This window comes from Struthio camelus, chromosome 3 (genome assembly GCF_040807025.1).
Source record: "Struthio camelus isolate bStrCam1 chromosome 3, bStrCam1.hap1, whole genome shotgun sequence".
Taxonomy (NCBI): Eukaryota; Metazoa; Chordata; class Aves; order Struthioniformes; family Struthionidae; genus Struthio; species Struthio camelus.
This window is the reverse complement of record NC_090944.1, coordinates 126,361,612-126,383,147: the sequence shown is the minus strand read 5'-3', so window position 1 is coordinate 126,383,147 and position 21,536 is coordinate 126,361,612. Positions and strand designations below refer to the sequence as shown.

Genomic DNA, 21,536 nt, shown 5'->3' with positions numbered 1-21,536 from the left:
TTCATATAAGAGGAAGAGTGCCAATGTTAGTATCAAAAATTAAAAATGCAGTCTGTAAGAAAAGGACTGGATAATCTTTGATGTGCCAGTAGATTGACAGGTGCTTAAATCTTCACCTGAAGCAAAGGGAAATCATACAGTGGCAACTAGCATAAAGTGGAAGACTAATGCAGCTTTAGTTCAGCACATACCATTTTATTACTCATAATGTGACAAACGGTGAAATGGATTAGAGTATTTAAACCCAAGTATATTAGTAGTAACAAGATATTAAAAAAACATGTGAAAAAGGTTAGTCGTGTACACACACCAGAAGTATCTTATTAAACAGTGATTTAGGAGAAAGTACTAAAGAATAAAAGGCCATTTCTGCTCACTGCCACACTCCTCGCTCCACTCTCACCCAGTGCTTCCTCCTGAAGGCCTTCAGGCCAGGAAGCTCCCCTGAAGGGCTCCAGCAGGCTCTACCCAGTGGTGCTAGTCAGAAGCACAGGGAATTCCTGCCTCAAAGCAGCCAACAGTTCAGGCACTAGAACTCCTCTTACATTCAGGCATCTGGTTTTCAATCGTCTTCCTTAGCTAACTTGCACCAAACTGATCTTCCATCTTTCACATCCTAGAGAAATACCCTAGCTGGGCTACAGAAAGTATTAGCCTGTCCTACAAAGGAAAAATATAGGCCATCCCAGGGAGAGAAAGTAGTGAGGGAAAGACAAGTCATACACATTTTAACATATGTTGCACACTTACTGGATCAACCTGCCATATAATAACAGTTGTGTCCTTAGATCCCGTTGCTAGTTTAGTGCCATCATTGGAGAATTTACAGAACCAAACTTCATTACAGTGCTCCGTAAGTATCTGCTGTGTGTAGCACGGGAACTGTTTCCTGGCGAAAAGAAAAGGATGCATTAAACAGCTTAAGAAAGCAGTTAAGATCTAGTTGTTACTGCTAGATAAATAACTAGATAAAAAAAGTATTTAGATTCAAGACTAGACAAATTAGAAAAATGCTAAATTAACAGCTGCTTCAAATAAGTACAGGATGAAGTTTCTTATGTGGTAAAAAGGTCAGGCTGCCAAGTGATTGTAAGTGATTGTAAGAGCTCAGACCTATTCTGACCCTCCTCACATAATTCATTATGCTTTCATGTAGGTTGGAATAAAACTGACCTTCTTAGGACAGTAACAGCTTATTCCTATATACTTCTGTGATGTACATAAAGTACTGCAGTCCCAACCTCATTGAGTCCTACAAGGAAATTTTTAGTGCATTACTTTGGAAATTATTGCAAATATCTAACTTAGCTATGTTTTGCCAGATCTGAAGAAATGATTCTTAGGCAAGAGCTGAATAAAAGAATACTCTTATTTTTCTTGATTGTGATCTTGCAATAAGTTAGGGATTTTTTGCCTTCATTTTTCCTTTCTTTGCAGGGCACCACATACAGCATCTAAGCCTAACTAACAAGATATCATTGTGAGCTCTCAACCTGAAATTGTTTTCCCTGCACAAAATCCACAGTATTCTGTAAAACATGTAACAGTTATCAAATGAAATATTATATGATACATTAAACTATTGAAAGAGAAGAGTCAAACATTTCCCTATAGCTAATATTTAATCTTCCAGTTACATACCAAAAAAAATCTTCCAGTTACACACTTGGGGGGGGGGGGGGGGGGGGAAGAAATCAATCTTCCAGTTACACACCAAGGAAAAGCTAACAGTCAAAATACGTTCAGGTAAAAACTGGAGAGAAGTTTTATTTTACTTACGAGTTGTCCATTGTACAAGAATTTGAAAGCTAATCTAAAATAAACATAGGCTTTTAGAACAGACGACTGCTTTTATAACCAATACTGCCGGCAGTTACTACAGGTTTATTGTTCAGATACACTAAAAGGCACTGCCTAACTGTTCACGTTTTTCCCTAACAGTAAGGATCCTGGAGGGCGTTGGTCTTACGCTGAGTTTTTATGGTGCCCAGCGCAGCAGGGCAGAACAAGCCTGTGACGGGATGCAAAGGTACTACTCTAACATTGTGCTTAACACTGGAGATACATTGGCCTAAAACCACATACTTCATTTTAAAACACAGTGTGGATGTACCAGGCTTACAGACACCAGGAAAATTACTTCCTACCAGAAAAAGGTCTGCTTAATACGTTGACTATGTCCTCTCACTACATTTTCTTCTACTAGAAGACGCTTACTAGACACCACGTCTTGCACTCTGTCTTATGATAGAGGAAGATAAACAAAGCACACACACGTCTGGGCTTGGCTTCCTTAGGTATGTCTGCTTTCTCTTTTATACAGAAATACAAGCTCGTTCTGCTCCTGCTTGAAGCTGACCAGGAGCTGTCTAGATGCCACTGCAACGACACCGAGCCAAAGCTAAAAAGCTGCACCCATGATAGGGACCGTATTTTCTTGGGGCCTAGAATGGTGCAGGCAAACTCTCAAACAGAGCTGCGCTCCTAGAGGAAGAGCATTTCATTATTATTTGGCTATATTCCAGTAAGTTAATGTTTTTCTTCAGAGTTGCAGCCGCTTCTAGAAGGTGAAAGAGTCTTTATCCCTAAATCATACAAGGTACAGGGGGCACATAGTGCCAAGGAAAGCCTTTGCAGCGTATTTAAAAAAAAAAAAAAAAAAAAAGGAGCAGTAACTTTCACATTTTAAAGCAAAAAAAAAAAAAGCAAAGTTTTAAACCTAAAAGGCAGTATAATGCTGGAGCAGTTTTCACAGTACCGTGGTCTTTACATCCCTAAAAAGGGTAACAGGGACAGTTGATATAGTTGCTGCAGACACATCCCAATCCAGTCTGATCAGAGCTCTCTCACACCAAGTTCTCTTCACTTAACTAATGAAGCATACGAACTAGTAAACCTGACTTTACAGATAGCGAAGCATATACTAAGTAACCCTTTCCCAGATTAAACTAGCAGCAGTCTCAAAACAAGAAACTGAACATAGTTGTTTAATAGTTTCCATTTTAGATGATTAGGTATTACTGTTGCTCAGAGGTTTTACATTTCTGAAGTGTTTCATTACAAATTCTTCTGTTCAGCATAATAAACTTAAATCATGCTGTTCACATACTGAAAAAGAGTTTGTAAGAGTCATCTGTTACTGTATTTACAGAAATTCAAAATTGTAAATTTAATTCCAAAGCTACTTCACTATTCCCAGTGGATACAATGAGAACAATGAAAGATTTAACCCTCAACTTTTATAACAGTTCTTTTTCCAAAATGCTACATTAGCCCAGGACCTGGAAAGCAGGGGCATTCACCTCTTACTTGGGCTTCAATGTCTGTTTCTAAACATAGACTGAAGTGCATTTTCATGAAAGAAAGAGGACAGAATTTGGCAAAAAAGACTAGCCTTAAAGCTCTCAAGGCAAAAAATTAAAAAAAAAATTAAATAATCACCCTCCTCTTTTCTCTACTATCACAATCTCAGATAGAATAAGGTAGAAAAAGCGTCACCTTCACTGTCAGCAGTTGCTCCCTCCTACCTCCCACCTTTACCAAGCAATTAATTCTTAGTTCAACATTTTACCCATTAGTGCAATTCAAGCATGCTTGAGCAAAATACTGCCAGAAGTTCAATACAGATTAGTCCCAACTCAAAAACGTGAAAGCTGTCAGTGTTCTATCATTTAAACATTACAGAACTTACATTGTCAAAACTATTAGACTGCTGTTACTTCTGTCAGTTTAATCAAAATTTGGCTTCCACTGTCTTTAACTCACCTCATCATGCCCAAGCATTGCAGCACGTACAGCGCACCACATACTGATCTCAGATCCCTGCAATAGGTAGGTACAATAGGTTGAGTTGAGGACAGAATGGAAGCCTTTGTTTTGAACTGTGTTTTTTTGGGGGGGGCGGGGGGGGATTACAGTAATGAGTATGTATGTATACATACCAAATGTGCTAGCCTAGGAAGTATCATATTAGGTGAAAAACACCTTGGCCAAACTTTTGTCAGCAAGTAGATTCAGATGAGTGAAATTCAAGGCCAAATTTGTTGTGTATAGTATCTTTTATATCCAGTTCTGACCATCTAGTTTGTCTTCAGTAAAACATGTTTTTCACAGTTGGTTTGAATGCTCTTCAGGGTTTGATTAATCACAACCCAGCTACAGAACATCAAATGTTATTTATGTACTTGCAGAAAGACTAAAATTAAATCACTACTTGAAGTTAGTCTAATTTTAAGAATCACTTCTGAAACAGGAAAGCCACAATTCCTATATCTCATCATCTCCAATAGCTCTTAAAATTGGGCAGTCATTCACATGTCCACACACACACACTATGACAATAACGTGAATCAGATGTAGCAAAACTGCAAGCTAGATTATCATCTATTGTCTAAGAAGTTACTCAAATACATAAAGTGTCAAAGATACTAATTTTAAGAACTTAAAGATGACTAAAATGAAGTACTATGGAAGTCTGCCTTCAAAAAACAGATTCCAAGTAATAGAGGAGAATAGAAGTGAAAGCAGCTGGAGTTCAGAAAGTTTCTAAAAGCAAGTTTATCAGACAGGAGATGGCGTATTTAACTTCCTCAGATGAAGTAACTTTAACTTAAAAAAAGCTCTCCTGTAAGACCAAGCAAGCGTTAACTTGCTACACCAAAAACCATGTAAGCATATATCTGGCCCTTATTTTCTAGGTGTCTTAGTGTCCTGCAGCTTATAGCCTTCATTCCCCAATTACATGCACAGCCACAAAAGCTACACTGGGTACACTGAGGTTTTAGGTCCTCAGCTGAGTTTTCGCTGGCTGAAGAAAACCACTCAAGCCAGCCATTTGTAAGAAACAAAGCCTTCCTGCCTGATCTCTATTGGAGTATGGCATTTTAAAGGTTGAGAAGCAGCACGGGGGTTTCTTTTTTGTTTGTTTGCTTTTGTTTTAACATTATCCAAATAGCCTTAAGAACTAATACACATGTAAAAACGTTCAATGCTTATACCCTTACAAATTTGAGAAAATACTGCTTTATATCAGTCATATTATACATTAGATAGAACAGAGTAGAAACATTCAGCAAACATTTCCGTTCTAGTTCGTATCTAAAAAGGCACCACTTAAGAACTGAAGATGAAAGATGACACCATGAAGGAGGCTTTAGTAGGCTTTGCACAACCTACTGAGCTTGAAAACAGTCCGGGTAAGTAACATACTAGCAATTTTCCAGTTACAATACAGCAATCAGGTATTGATAAATAGGCTATCTGCCTAAAGTTAAAAGCAACAAGTGCTTTGCATATTGCTTAGCATAGCAATATATTCTAGTCATACCTACCTGATTAAAATTTTAAAGCCTCAGTCTGGCCCTGTTATCCCATAGCCAGTTATCAAATTCTTCTATATACATATGCTCTACTCCTCCCTGCCACAGTCGTTTAATAAAAACTGGCTTTTCCCAGTCAACCCCCACTAAACCAAACCAGAATAGTATTCGTGTTCCTTTAAACATTAGGTGCAATTAGATTATTTTTAAAAGACAAAAAAATATATTTGTGCCCATCTTAAAAGTAGCAAGGGTTTCTTACCTACTACAAACATGGTCTATAAGCAGCGAGACAGAATCTAGATTATTATCTAGTTTGGTATTATGATATAGGCACCGGTCCCGTTGTAGCTCCACAGCCTGACGCAGCAGATTCTGTAGACGCCTGGGAGGAAGCATCACTGATGGGGGTAGGTACGCTTTAAAAAGAGTTATTAAAAAAAAAAAAAAATCAAAACCAAGTTACAAGTAAGAGCATATTTTGATCTGAGTGTTTTTAGAAGAGACTTCAGTAAACAAAACTTTAACACTACAGGAAAAAGAGTGCACATAGCTTGTGAGGTTTATAGCTACATATCTGAAACCAGAAGAATGGACTTTTGGAAAGCAGAGCTGTACACAGAATGTTTGTAGTTATAGTATGTTGTCCTGACCAACAAGCATCATTTACATGACCTCAATCAAAACATGTTTAAGGAGAAAAAAAAAAAAAAAAATCTATAAAACTATGAAATACAACATCAGTTGTGTTCATTTGAGGGATTCTCAGTTAACAGCAATACCACCAAATGCAGAATACTCTGCATAAGGGTTGTAAAATCCATATTACACCAGCCACAAGGAACTGAGAGGAGAAACCATAAACCCTAGTACAGTCTTAGACCAGCATCAACTAGTACTACTACCAGAGTGGTTATAAGACACTTAGTTTTGACATATGCAGCACAGCTGCATAAAAAGGAAAAAAAAAAAAAAACCTTTACATTTAATCACCAGGTTATACTATTTCCGTATACGACAGAGCTAAGAAGCAAGAGCTGCTATTACAAACAGACTATTAGAGACAACATAAGATACAGAAGACCAAAGTGTTAAAGGCACCTACACTCATCCCTACTAACCAAGAACTACAGAGACATCAACAGGCAAACGCAATTAAAATCAATTCCCTGGGATACGCAATTATGTAAGACGTACTGGATCTACAAAGATGGGAATAAGTTCTAAACACTAGAACTTCTTACTCTGGAGTTTGTCCAAAAGCTTAGATCTGGAAGCTGTTCCTTTCCCTTCCCACTCTGCTTTTGCACGCAAGTCTTCTGCATGGCTACACATCAGATACCTGTTTAAAAGAAAAAAGAAGGAAAAAGGGGAGAGAGCACACACGCTAACAGTCCAAGTCTTTCTAGAATGAGTTTTTCCACTTTTAAGCACGATATATAGTGTAACATTCTTATTTCCGGTTCAAAATATTTTGAAATTAATTGACTTGAAGAGAGACTGATAGGAACAAAAGCAGGAACTATGCCACACAGCCACGCATCTTTTTTGGAACCGATGTCTACAAATTGCCAATAAGAAAAAAAAAAAAAAAACACCCACACACACAGATTTTAGGAAAGATGAAACCAAAGAACAGACTAAATTATATTTACGTACTTAAGTATACTTATTCATTTATAAGACAACATATTAATACTTTTGAAAAATGGATGACTATACGTGTGCATGTATTAATCTGGGTTCCAGTACTATGAGAGTAAATCATAAATAAGCTATTTTCATTCATCCAAAACAGAATGTTGTCTACTGAATGTTTTTCTTTACTCACTATTTTAGATAGCATATCTCACTACAGCACATGAATAAAATTTCAGTTTTTAAAACATTAGTAAAGTTGCTGGGGGGTTGGGGGCAGGTAGAGAAAGCATGTCTCTTTACTGGAGTTCTTCCGTTGATTCCAACAAGATTACAGCCAGGCCCAGAGATGGGAGAAAATGCCTTGTCGTCGTGATGGCACTTACTCCCAAAGGCTATTTGTCAGTATTTTAAAAGACTAGAAAATACCACCAGGTCACACTTCTCCCAAGCTACAGAATTCCTTAGAAAATTCCATAGAAACAGCTCTCAAAGGCCAAACACTTACCCACTGAGGACATGAATGCGTTCTGTATTATATTTCAGTGGTGTCAGTTCACAGCGTAGAACTTGAAGTGCCTCCAGGACCTTGCCATCCTCCAGGTATTCCAGGTACTTCTGCTGCAGCAGCAAAAACTTCATCCTCTGACATGACAGAAAGCAGCAGTCAGGGGAAAAAGGTTGACTGAAGTTTCAGAAAACGTTTGAGCCTAAACAGAACAGTAGAAACCATTCTACTATGCCCTTCAGAAATACAGCTATATGTAATGTTTCATTAATTTCTTCTGTTTTCAACGACATTGCAGCAATTAAATTATCCATTAATTTTCTTCCTGCCTTATGGGGCTCCAAATATCTTCTTCCTACCTCATTCCTCAGACACTCCCCCTTCAACTTCTCTCAATTTCATACTATACCCTTTTCAGCCACCATTCTTCAAACCTGAGTTGGATTAGTCTCCCCATCTCACATTCATTAAGCAAAAAGCCCAAAAGCAACTGATCGCATATTTACCACTGCATGACAGCACAGAACCCAACAGGCCAACTCATCAAGTTCTCATACTGCTTATGTAGGGGCTGACACTGGTTGTTTGCATAGCTGCATAACATATGGCAATAACAAACTGACATCGCCTGAGGTCTTGTTTTGTAGTTCCAAGTTATGTTGCTTTCCTCGGGCGTTTTACCCTTTTCCAGGAGTACAGAAATAATATAGCTTTCTATATTTAGGGCTTGCTTCACCTTTCTTCATTTCTCAGAAACGGTCACTCCTACTTCATACCTTTCCTTTCATCTTGCAAGTCTTTTGGTTAAATCAAGCCCACTATTCTAACAACTAATGCCTGTGGGTAAAAAGGCGTTCACTTACTACATTTAAAATCCTGGAGTTCTAAGAATTTCTGACTGCAGCAATTTATTATAAAGATAGTTTGGTTGTTTCTAGATGAAACCAGCTATTCTGTGTTTGCACATCTTCATTACTGCTAGTGGGTATCAGAGGGAGAAGATATCCCTGGCCCACAAGACCAGCCAGGTTAAGAAGAAAAACGCACATTCTTGAACATATCAGTGAGAAACAAAATGAAAACTAAGCGGAGCAAATCAGATTTGCTTTTGTAATGCACACAACACCAGTTCAATCACCATTTTCCCTTGCTTCGTCACATCTCAGGCACCTCACTATTTTCATGGTCATATTCGGTCAACGTTTACTCATTAGTTTTGAGCACACTGCTAGCCCTCTTAAGTAAAGGCATAGCTGAGAGGTTTAATACAGTCCTGCCCTATTAAAGCTTACACAAAAGTTTTTCAAGGCTTACTATATGTAAAATCCCAGTTAGAAAATAAAGCATTTTTAACTTCCAGAGATGTTCACAGAATCACAGAATCATTTAGGTTGGAAGGGACCTCTAGAGATCATCTACTCCAACCTCCCTGTTCAAGCAGGGTCACCTAGAGCAGGTTGCCCAGGATCACATTCAGACAGGTTTTGAATATCTCCAGGGAAGGAGACTCCACCACCTCTCTGGGCAACCTGTTCCAATGCTCTGTCACCCTCACAGTGAAGAAGTTTTTTCTCAGGTTCAGATGGAAGTTTTTTCCCAGGTTCAGTTCTTCAAAAGAAGCCATATTTAATAGTTTTCATATGCAAAGCTATTAACTTACCATACAGATTATTGAAGCATAAAAGATTACATACTAAACACAACTTATATTCAAACATTTCTGTAGTACTCAATTGTCCTGTACACGACAGGCAAGCTCGCACCGCATTCCCTATCCAGCTCTTCATATGTAGTTCCAATGGTTCCAAATACAAATAAACTGAAAACAGAGCAGCACTGTACAGTTTTTCAAGGTGAGATATCACGTTTTGGTGTTCCAGCACATAGGGAGCGAAAAGAAGAAATTCCAAAGGCTAATGTTGAATTACTTTTACCCAGCTATCTAAAGCCTCAGCAGTTGCTTCCATGCACTAAGCCAGCAGACCCCACACTTGGTTTACTTACATACAGGCAGCAGGAGGAATAAGAGCTTTCTCGCCTAGCTGTGCACGAGCTCAGGAGGAGGCATGCAGGTCCTCAGTTTGTAGTCACACACGACTTTTCACTCATTTTGGTCACGTGATTTTGATGATCATCAACGTCCAAAAATAGGCCAACATTTCTAGTCGTCAACAAGAACTATGCTTCCTCCAACTCTTCCTCCCCAGTCACAGCATGGAATATTTATTAAATTCACGTTGGCTTTCCCTCAGATGCGATAACCTCTGTATCTAATTACTCTTTCTCTGTCCCTACTTTTAGAACATGGCATGCTACAATAATTTCTTTAGGGGAAAGAAAGCAAAAAGAAAACTAAAACCCCATAGTACAGCTTTTGTACTGCCAACCCCAACAATCCCATGGAAACATTAAAAGAAAACACTACCACGCAATATGCTCTTGCCAAGTCATCCAAAGAGGAATAATTTCAGTTTTGAGTGCGAAAGCATATTTACCAAGAAAAGTCATCAAAACCATGCATGACTTTGGCATATTAGGAAGACAAAAGCCTCTAGAACAACATAGTACGAAACACTTTACACAAGATTTTTATTTTAGCACAATGGAGAATTAAAAGAAAAGATTAGTAGTTTGAAATTGTAACTCATCTATAACAAAAAAGCAGGGACTACACTAAGTAAAACGTTCATTGGGAGCTATTTTGATTAAACGCTCCAAAACTTGCCAGTACGCTCAGTTAAGAGCGGAAATACAGACTCCTTAAGGCAGAAGTAAGACTCCACTGACATTGCATGCCAAGTCATTTTTGATGTCAGGACATCCACTCCGTCCCACCACTCAGAAAACATTTTTGTGCAACCATTGCCTCTTATCTGAGGAACAGATTTCTCTGACAAACTGAATTTTGTCTTCATTTTCTCTCAACTGCTTTTACAGCCCATACCGACAATACTGCCAGTTACTTCCAATACCATCTTCCCAGGGTAGATGAGACCACTTAAAGAAGTGCATCTCTCCTAACCAAACAACTTCTTCAGGGAAGAAAAAAAAACTGTTAACAATATTGACAATTATAGACTAAATGCATAAAACCTGCCATCTAAGTAGGACAAAACAAGAAGAGTATAAAACTAAGCAGAGACACTGTACCCACAAATACAGCTTACTCCTTCTCCATATTCTCTAACTGCCTTCCAATGAAGAGAAATAAGAACTATTATAATCCAGTTTATACCATGTACAACATAAGTGCCTGGTATTTGTTATTATCTCAGTGTTCGCAATGGAGATTCAATATCATTACTCTCCATCGCTGAACAATCTTAAACCAAGGTACTTCGGTTGCTTAGCTCACAAGCCAAGATCCTTCAATCGACAGAACCAATGGAAGAGTCCCACATGCAGCAGCTTCATCATGACAGTCTGACCGTTTTCATTCAGTTACTACTACCCAACCCCTTCTTTCAATGTTGGGGAAGATGAGGATAAAGCGTGCTACTCGTTTCCAAAAGCTATTAATCAAGTGTAAAGCTAGGCCTTTGTGATGACCCTGGGGCAAAAGTAAAAAAGACTTAACATAATTACGGGATTTTTTTTCCCCTTTTAAAATGTAGGTGCTATTAGTACTTTGCTTACTCCAAACTACAGCCTTAGACTACTAAAGCAGAGGTTTAGTACTTTTCTACCGACAACTAAGATGATAAAGGAGCACAGTCCCTTGCAGAATCATAAGTTCTGGACAATTTTGCTCACACCGTGATTCACCAGCGCTGAGTAGTTGAAACTGAAAGCCTCAACAATACTTACAACTGTGAAAATAATAGGGCACGTAGCCTACCACAGCCAAGAAAATGGGCCATTCTGATCACTGGTTACAGCAGCAAGTCTTCAGTAGTATAAAAACTAAGGTACACAGGATCTAATTTTAGGATTAGACTTGTTGTTGTTGAGATATGCAGGTCAAAAATAAGTTCCACAAAAGTTTTATTACTGTACTAAGAGCCAAGAATTAAAATAAATAAGCAAACACTGCTGAAGCAGCTCCTCTTTGAAATGAAAAAGGTAACAAAAAAAAAATGCTGCATTTATCAGCTGATGTTTCAAGACAGACACTCAACAAGGAATCTATCCATTCATAGACCTGCAGCACTAAAACCCAAATTTCCATTATTTCATTTGGTAATATTGTAAAACAACACTGATGGTAACAGAAAAAAAAAATTATATTTAATATGTAAAGGCCAGAATATTTTCTTTCAGCAGAAATCAGCAAGGCTTCAATCACACCAGTAATTCATTCTAATACGGACACTACCTTTAATGCTAGTAACAAAAAGGTACACCAGACAGGCAGGTGGAGCACTCCACTCGTATGACAAGACTTAAGTCATTTCTCACATTGTGTTGCCTGCTGTGGGCTGTACAGCTCCAGTATTTGGGGAAAGTCACTTAAGTAAACAAAAATAAAAGAGAGGACAATTAGAAAGTGTATTCTAGCTAACTACAGAGGTATAACCCTCAGATTACTTCCCAGCTTCAACTAGTTACCCAAGATAGATGCCATAATATGCTTGGGTAGCCCTAAACAAAGCAAAATATTGGGCTGGCTCAGAGCTGGCATTTTGTAAGTGTTACCCAAGGAAAAATTATAGTTATCATGCTTGACCCAACTCTAAACTTTCCTTACAGCTTGCCTCAAGACAGCTGTACCTTAAGAACTAGATAAGTAAACATGACTTATCACACACGATACTGGTAATAAACAGGACCCAGTTGCATAGATACAAATGGAAAAAAGCAGACTGTCTTCTCCCCTCCACAATACATCCACCCGCAGCTTTGTAAAATTCATCAAAAGTTTACAGATTGAGCTCAGCTATTTCACCTTTACTGTTTTCATCTGTAGAACTTGTAGCACTTTGCAGAAATAAGGAAATTAAAACAGAGGTAGAAGTTTCAAAATACAGAGAAGCTAGAAGCTTCAAAAGCAGCTGTATATCGTATATCCTGGTTATTTTGACCAGGTCATTATAACAATTAAAAAAAAAAAAAAAAGCACCACACACACCCTACTTCATTAAATACTCTGTCATCTAAACTTTGAAAAACCCATTCTTCTTGTACACACACATTTTTCAGAAATCTAGTCATGCAGTATGAGTAACAGGTTAGAAGTCAAGAAATCCAAAATCTCCTTTTCCGTTTTTAAAGCATTACCTGCACCATCATCTTGTTTAGACTTTCCCTAATCAAGACATTTGTTATCTTCTCATGAGGTCTGACTGTGCTGCACTCTGGATTATCTACAGAGCATAAAGCATTCCTCCTTACCTGGAATGGTCTTTTACTAGTTTTCTAGTTGCTGATTATACTAATACCCACTCATAATCTCAATTATGTTCAAAGCAGCAAGGGCAGGGTGAAGAGAGCATGCACACAGGACAGCGAGCAAGCTCCATCTAACTTTGAAAATTAGTACTTCCTTACTAACAAATACATTTAAGACATTAAATAAGATTATCTGTTTTAACTGAGAGGCAGTTTTGATATAGGAGGACAGCTTTGAAAAAGAATCAGTAAATATTTAGTTCAGGCAAAACTCAGTCTAAAAAAAGCATTTGAATTGCACCAAGTTCTATTCAAGCAGTTAACACCAACGTTAAAGGAAAGGAACAAGCTTGCAGAGCCCTCCAGATTCACAAAAGGAAGACGTTCCTTTTTTCCAAATTAAGTTCTTCTGAAAAGTACAGTGTTGATATGTACTTAGATAAACCCTCCCAACTCCAGGGCACAAAGCCTTTGAATACTACAAAGAAACTGAATAACTTCAAGAGCTGGAAACATGAGAAAGTTCGCCTCAGATGACTACGTTCATACCCACACACAATGCTTATATGTCTTTGAGCTCCATAAAACATCGAAAGTTACATGGAATAGTCCAATCCATCTTGAGCAGCAAATTTTACACTTACCAAATCTTTGAGAAAGGAGAAACTGAAATACTAGCCTAACTAGGAAGTGTTAAGTTTTGAGCAGATTCACAGAAAAGGTGGTAAACTTCTCTCAAGTATTCTCTGATGTTTTGTTAAACATCTGTTTTTCCTACTTCACTTCCTGTTCTCTCTCTTTCTCTCCCTCCCCCACCAGACAGGAAATTGTCTTGACAACAAATGAATCAGCTAGAAGTAGAGCTAAGCAGCCATCAGCTGATTCTTCATTGTTTACAGTCACAGACACTTCAAAAAGCATTGCCACTTTTTTCTTCTTAAGTGACCGTAGTTGTTCTAACTTCATTTCGTTAAGCATTCAAATACAATAAAACAAGCGGTTTGAAGAAGAGAGCTAAGTAATTGTTTTGATCTTGAGACTGAATAAGCAAACCAAGAAACAGTGTTGTATGTCAGCACACTTTCCCCGAAATAACTGAATTCATAACAAAGCACATGCTAATTGTCAAGTCACAGGATCTACGAACCTCTACTTCTAGATTCCTATTTGAAAAAAAGCCAATTAGAGAGAAATCCCTAAACAAAAACCCAAACAGCAATAGTAATACATTTGCTCTCTAGAAGCCATCTGGGAAAGCAACAGCTCTGTTCATATTCTACAGCAGCCAGTATATTCTTATAGCATACTATTACACTGCCAACTCCACGTTAGTATTATTGCATTTTATTTCCAAACTTTTGTTCCTTCAAGAGACCCAAAGCCCAATAAACACATAAATCTTGCAGAAGTATTTTAAATTTGAAATTAGTATTCAAAATAGGCAGTTTCTACGGAAACTGACCTATTTTAGGACTGCTCAGGATTTACATTTCATCAGTTAAGAATATTTCAAGAAATGTATCATTCAGCGCACCAAATACCAATCTTAATAGTTTCGGGCTTCCTACCTCACGTTCTAAAAGAATAAAAAAACCTAAAATTAGTATGGCTTTTGAAATAGCAGGCAAATTGCTTAAAACAAACAAAGAAAACAATAACTACAAATGACTAACTCCAAAGTGCAAGATTACATTACTACAATTAGTCCAACTACAGAGCTCTGAAATAGTCGAAGTGTGCCTCTTACCACAATTGCATGCGGAGAATGCACTAAGGCCTTAAGTTCATTCAGGTCGTTCTCAGCCTGCAGAAATTGGCATAAGGGGAAGAAAAAAAAAGTATATAAGCAGGGTGGATGGTGAATTCTCTCACAGATACGATAAATTTAAACAGTGGCTAATACAGTCCTATAAGCCCTACGTTACCTTATCCCATTCTCCTTCCATGACATGATTGCGGAATTTGGTAGCAGAAGGATGTTCTAAACGACATCCTGACTCTTGCATGAGAAGATCAACAGTCTGGCTGCAGGAGAGATACAGTGTAAAAAAACCCGACCAGTTTTACCCTCACAAATATACCGCCTCCTACGATGGCGGTTTACCATACTTAAAAGTAACTTTAACAAAGTAAGAAGACTATGACCAGATTCAGGAACTCGTTCAAAAGATTATCTCAATTGCCTGAGACGTGTAAACAGCTGCCTGCGTCTAAAGCAAGTTGTCACTGAGTTTGAAAGCTTTGCTGAAGTACGTGACTTACCAGCCACTACAAAGAGGCACCCTTGGATAGGAGATAGGCTTCACGAAGGAAGATGCAGGCTAGAAACCTACTCGCTGCTGGAAGTGATCCCCCCACACCCCCTTCCCAAAGTAAAAGGGCATGAAGGGCTATTACTACCTGCTCATGAAACACATCTGCAACAGGCCTAACTTTTTTCCTTCTTCGTTGCGTGTTAAAGGACTGGCTCCTTAAAATACAATAAACGAACTCACAAACCTGTCGCCCTCCCCCCTTTTACACTAAAAATAGCCTATTTACTGTGGTGTTGTCTGTGAACAGTCACGAGTTGTCTGCTGCTGTAAACTCGCCTCTTGTGTCAGGGGCGACTTATTTTATGTCCCAAGTTCTTTATAAGCGACACCGTTTCCAAGGCTTCCTTGGCGGTCGCCACACGCAGACTTCAGAGGGCTTCTAAAGCCTCCTCCTAAAATTATGACGCGTTAGCGTCAGCTTTGCTCACAAAGTGAATTTCTGAGTAACTCCTTACGCTGCCCCTTCTCCGTTGGGGGATTTTTTTTTCCTCCCCCCTCTCTCTCTTTCTCTCCTCCGGTGTGATTTTAAGAAAGGGCCAGCATACTTATATCCATCCTACAGATAAGATTATCATCAAAAACAGCCTAAACAGACCTTCACCATTTACAGGGAGGCAGGTTTGTTGGATTTTTTTTTTTTTTAAATAAATAAATAAGAAGACAGACTATGTTTGGTTTTTGTCAGGTTTTTCCGACCTGGGAAGGGAAATCTCGGAGCTCGTCCGCCAAGCAGCTCCCACCCCGAGCCGGGCCGGGCTCCGTGACGTGTTTACCAGCTAACTTCTCCCCCACGGACACGCGGGGCTCGACCCGCCTTATCGCGGCGCGGCTCCACTTCCACGCCGGTCCCCCCCCCCCCGCCGCCGCCGCCGCCGCCTCCCCTCCCCCTCGGGAAACACCGCCGCCTCCATTTCTGCGCCGAGGCCTCCGCAACGGCTCTGCCCCGCACCCCGCCAACGGCCCCGGCGCGGGGGGGGGGGGGGGGGAGAGGAGGAGGCGGCCCCATCCCGCCGCCGCCGCCACTTACTTGAGGCCCAGGCCGTGGAGGTGCTGCCCGATGAGCCGGATCACGTCCTCGTCGGACTGCGAGAGCCGCTTCTTCTTCTTGAGGGCGCTGCCGCCGCCACCGCCGCCGCCGCCGCCACCGCCGCCGCCGCCCAGCTCGGCAGCGGCCGGGCCGGCCCCGCCGGCAGCCGGCACGCCGTTGTTGACGCTGAGGCCGCCGGGGCTGCCGCCGCCGCTGTTGGCGGCGGGCAGCAGCCCGTTGGCGTGGGCCAGCTGGTCGCCGGCGGCCGTGCCCGCCGAGGCCTCGCCGTTCTGGGCGCCCAGGCAGCCCAGCTCCGGGCCCTGCGGCGGCGGCGGCGGCTGCGGCGGCGGCGGCTGCTGCTGCTGGCCCCCTCCTGCCCCGTTGGCCTGCATGGCGCTGCTGCTGCTGCTGCTGCCGCGGAGCGGGGCGGCGGCGGGGAGCGAGGGGGACTGGGACGAGGTGAGGCCTGCTCTGCCCGCGGAAGCCCCGGGCTCTCCTGCTCCCTCCACCGCCGCCGCCGGGGAGGCCCGGGCTTTCTTCCGCGGGGGCGGGGAGGCTCCGCCGGTGTCCGAGTCGGAGGAGGAGGAAGCGGAGGCCAGAGTTTCCTCGCCGAGAGCGGCCGTGGTGGGAAGCCGGGGGGGGGGGCGGGGGGGTTGGGAGCGAGGAGGGAGGGGGGGCGGCGGGGCGAGGGGCGGAGGAGCGGGGCCCTGTGCCCCCCGGGGGTGCCGGAGGCGGCAGCAGCGCCGCCGCCCGCGCCCGGGCTCCCGCTGGCGATGGCGGCCGCCGCTGCCCTGAAGCCCCCGCCCGGCAGCCCCAGGCGCCCGGCCCGCTCCGCTCGCCGCCCGCTGGGGTTGTCTCCTCTCAGCCCAGCTGCAGCCTAATGGAGTCCGGGCCGGGACGTCACAGGAAATTCCTATACTGCCCCCTACGCTCACTTCCGCCGCCGGCCCCGGCCCCGGCGCGCTGGTGGCTGCGGGGGGAGCGGGTCCCGCCTAGGGGGGTGCCGGGGGCAGCGGGCACGGCCTGTAGGTGCGCCCTATATGGGGGGCGGGCGGGGAGGGGTGGTCGCCCCCGGTAGGATGTGCCGCCAGCCCGTGCTGTGAGGGAATTAGTTGTGCCTTCAAGGTAGCGAAGGTGAACGGGGGGGCAGAGGAGGATTACTGTAGTTTCCTGAAGCAATCTGGGGGGGTTTTTTGTTTGTTTTTGTTTTGTTTATGGTTTTTTTTTAAAGCAGAAATACTCAAGCAGAAATACCCAACGGAGGAGCATCCCGGTGCTGCCCGGATTGGGGTACTGACAGGTTTTATATCCGCTGTTGGTCAGGCCTTTCGCAGTGGAGCGAGGTGCGTCCCCGTGGGGAGACGGTCGCGTCCCGCGAGGTGGGGGTTTTGCGGCGCGAAGGCGTTGGGACGTGGGGTACTTGGGTCCCAGGCTGTGCTCGGAGACTTCTCCGTCCTCCCCGTGCGACAGAGCGGGACCCGAAATCGTAAACCAAGTCCGTTCAGAAGTTACGGCACGAGTGAAATCTTGATGTATTTAAAAGTAACATGTTGAACATTTTTATTTGGCTTTAGAGCTTGGAATTTTCCTCTTTACTATTTTCAAGCTTTTCTCCAAAAGCCAGAGGGAAATAGCAAAGCTATTTTTTCTTAATGAAAGCTGAGATTAACATCTAATCATCTGCCTTTGAGAGCAGAGGTTTTAAAAACACAGAATATTACCAGCTCAGGATAACATGGTAAGTTTTGACAATACTGCTTTCTTCAGAGTGCAGCTTTGAAGTCGTCTGACTGCGGGGAAACTACTGGGCCAAGACCAGTGAAAAAGACTGTGAAGAGGCAAAACTCCTTGAGGGGAATGAAACCAGAGAAGATGAGACTGCCGGAGGCCTGAGCAATTGAACTAGGTACTGTACCTTGGCCCTGCTGAGAGACCTCAAAAGCTGTTCAACCTGTAAGAGCTGAAGTGCTCATAAACCTGAGGGAAAGGTTGGAAGGAGATTTGTGTCTGAACTCTGCCCGGGTGTGGCTGTAGGATTAAATCCAGCATCCGTCTTCCAGACAGAGAGGAGTGCTTCCATTTTGCGTCTTCTAGTTCACCAGCTATTATTAGAGAATGTTTTTCTCATGTTTTAACCACTTCACCGCTGCCGTATTCCCCTCATCTCCGTCACCCTGCCTTTTCATCACAGTTTGGTTCGTCTTCCGCAGTCTTCCCCCTCCCAAGGTGCCATCATTGAATCTATAATTCAAAGATTAGGGTAAAGACTGCAGGAACAGTACACAGAGAAGCATGGAGTCCGTAGAGACATCTTACAAAAGCAAACTCAAAAGAGCAAGCATTTGTGACTAGGGTTTTCAAGGAGATAAAGTTGCCTGTTGTTTCTCACTGCCCTGTACCTCAGTGTCCGGGGCGGGTAAAACCCCCTGCATCCCTTCCCATCATACCAGTTTGTTCCATTATCCCTCTAGCTGCTTACGCTGCCGTGCTGGGCCCGTGCTGCCTGGAGATGCTGGCGTTCCCGCATCAGAGGCATTGCTTTGATTACCTGCGTGGAGCCTGCTGCTCCCACACACTGACTCCTTCCCTACTTCAGTCAGAGTGGAGCAGCTGAAAGGAGGAAGGAAGCTGATGAGTCTGTGAAGAGCACATTTACGATGAAATAAATGTAGAATCCCTTTACTATCTCTGGACAACATCATATGGGGAAGTGGCTCTGTACACCCATTTGTGGCATAAAGGCATCTCACAGAGTAGCAATGTGCACCGCTCATCTCAAGGAAGTATTCTCAGGTGAGTGAGAGCAGTGTTTGGAGCTGACAGGAGCCTGAAGCATGACCTTTCAGGGGTACATATTGCTCTGTTAATCACCATGAAAGTCCTTACACCCCCTTCTTGCCTCATTTCCTTCCCTGAGGGAGGAAATATCCTGGCAGAAACGCAAAGAGCTGGAGGGAGAAGCTCAGTATTGTTGGAATGGCGCATGCCCCTGGCTCCTATGAGAAAGGAGGTCTAGAGCAAGGACGTGACATCTCAAAGTTTCTCAGGATCCCAGCTGACATAAAGACGTAGAAGGAGAATGAGTCCGACCCCCAGGCCAGACGTGTGCCTGCACATGGAGAGTTCCTGGATTAGCTCCTCTTTTTTTTTTCCCCATCTGTCTCCCAAATCTTTACTAGGCACCAGGAAGGGGGTCCTGAAAGACAGGTTTGTGGCTAGCAGACCTGCAGCTATCCCTATCCTGCAGCAAGGAAAGGGGCAGTGGCACTGGCCTGTGCAACTGTGTGCTCAGCTGAGCCCTGGTTTGGAACCTAATTCTATTCCCCGCCCTTTCGAGGCACAACAAATGTAATGACAGGCCAAATAAGCATGCAGCTTTTTGAGCAATTAGACGAAGCAACTGTTCAATGGAAAACACATCCCACTCGTGACAGAGTGAGGACTTGATTGTAATAACAGAAGTGTGTGTTCATTATATTCTGATATCTTCAACGTTTCCCCAAATTAGAGAATAAAAGCAACAGTTCAGCCATGAAAATTGGCTAAGTTATAAACACTCAGAAGAGGAATTTTAAAGACAGATTTTTCTCGACCTTGACCATAGCGGTCATGATATCACTAACCGTATTACTGAAGTACAGAGGTAGTAGATAACCACACAAGAGTATGTACAGTACTCACTATATGGCAATTCGAGCAACTTCCTATTGTATAAAGCCACACATTTAATAGAAAAGCGTTTCAGAAACACTTCTTAGTTATTGTGAAAGTTGAGAAGACTGAAGAGACAAGTTATTACGTATAAAAGAAAACACCAATAAAATGACCAAATACAGAATTTGTTGAGTAAATGCCGTCTTAACAGGTAAGAAAGCTGTCTTGGGACGTTCTCGACTAAATATGAATGTTCTTATCTTCTAGGAAAGCTGGAAATGCCCTTTTTTTCAGAGCAAAAAAAACTTCCATTTCTGGTCTGGTGAGTTTAAAAAAAAATCACCCTTGAATTGTCATGTATGTGTTAACTACAACTAATAAAACTCTGACTAATTTCTCTCTCTCTTTTTTCCCCTCCCCCATTTTGCTTTAGAGTAGGATCGAGCAGGAAGTCCAGATCTGAATAATAGGAAGGAATTCTCTCATTAAGACGCTGGGTTTTTTGATGATAATCATTTAAAGCTGCTTAGGCAGATTTGAAATATTAGAAAATATTAGAGAAGGTCCTGGAGAGATGGATTAGTGGTCAAAGCTGCATGATAAAGGTAATGAATAGTTTGATTCCCTCCTATCAGGTGTATGTGTGTACACTTTTCTTCACCAAATTTGAGGTTACTGGAAACAAACCAACTAACAACAAAGAACAAAGGAAGAAAGAAGAACTTAGAACTGGCTTTTTCCACAGTACCAACTACATAAATGCTTGAACAGGCAGCTGCATATGTTTGCAACCTTCAAAACATGAAGTATGGATGAAAAACAACCACCTTCCTTAAATAGCATTTCTAGAAAGCATTCAATAGATAGAGGATTTGTATACAAGCTACACTGGGCAGCGATTCCATCAGTTCATGCAGAGGGTGATCGGTATTTAAGTTAAAGAAGTGCAATCTGGAAAGCCGAAGCTTGGCCGCAGAGGATGCCATCTAGGCTTGACTTTCTTATGACTTCCGATACAGTCTTCCTCACTAACCTTATGACTGGGGAGATAGGGACGGGATGGGCAGACGACGAGGTGCCTGAAAAACTGGCTGTACCACCAGGCTCAAAGGATAGAGGTTGGTTAATGGCTTGAAGTCTGACTCAGGCCCAGATAGGAGTACAGGTCCTCAGGGAGCAATACTGGAGCAAGTCCTGTCTGACATCTTCATCAATGGCTTGGGAGGTGGGCAGCATGCACCCTCAGCAAGTTTGCAGATGACACCAAATTAGGGAGACCAGCTGATATGCTGATATCAGACCAGCTGATAGTCCCTCCAACTTTAGTTTTTCTGTGACTCTGAATACACTCCATAGTATGCAGGGAGCAATATTGGTGACTCAGCTGTCATGTCTCTGCCTGAGGTTACTGATACTGTGTCCCAAAGCTTCAGTGGGGCACTTTTAGGCAACATCAGTGCATCAGTGTGTTCTCTTTTAGATGAGCTCTTGCGTGGCAGGGATATGGGCATTAGCACTATTGTCATAACATAATTAAGTATTGGGTAGTCACGTTCTGTCTTCTGTCCACCAAAGTCATGTACATATGGACTGACGTTGACCCCTGCGCTCTCCTGGGCAATTACCACATGGCATGCTAACAAAAATTAACGTCAGTAAGTACTGAAGATCCCATATAGCGTGGAATATCCTGTTTGACATAGGATGTGTCATCTTAACGTGATCAATACAATTTCTTATATGAAGAG

The 21,536-nt window shown here is 42.3% G+C and overlaps 1 protein-coding gene across 2 annotated transcripts in view; it reads right to left on the bottom strand.

Moving 5' to 3' along the window:
* Positions 1 to 16,781, bottom strand: part of WDR26 (WD repeat domain 26) — a 33,406-nt gene extending 16,625 nt beyond the window's left edge. The window contains exons 1-8 of one of the 2 annotated variants that reach the window (XM_068940193.1): positions 16,135 to 16,781; positions 14,718 to 14,817; positions 14,540 to 14,596; positions 7,465 to 7,601; positions 6,563 to 6,660; positions 5,581 to 5,737; positions 3,766 to 3,822; positions 751 to 889 (exon numbers count right to left, since the gene is read on the bottom strand). In XM_068940193.1, the coding sequence (XP_068796294.1) occupies positions 751 to 889; positions 3,766 to 3,822; positions 5,581 to 5,737; positions 6,563 to 6,660; positions 7,465 to 7,601; positions 14,540 to 14,596; positions 14,718 to 14,817; positions 16,135 to 16,526 (1,137 nt within the window). In that variant the 5' untranslated portion in view covers positions 16,527 to 16,781. The remainder of the gene's footprint in view (positions 1 to 750; positions 890 to 3,765; positions 3,823 to 5,580; positions 5,738 to 6,562; positions 6,661 to 7,464; positions 7,602 to 14,539; positions 14,597 to 14,717; positions 14,818 to 16,134) is intronic. The other variant, XM_068940194.1, reaches the window with a different exon arrangement.
* Positions 16,782 to 21,536: the final 4,755 nt, after the last annotated feature.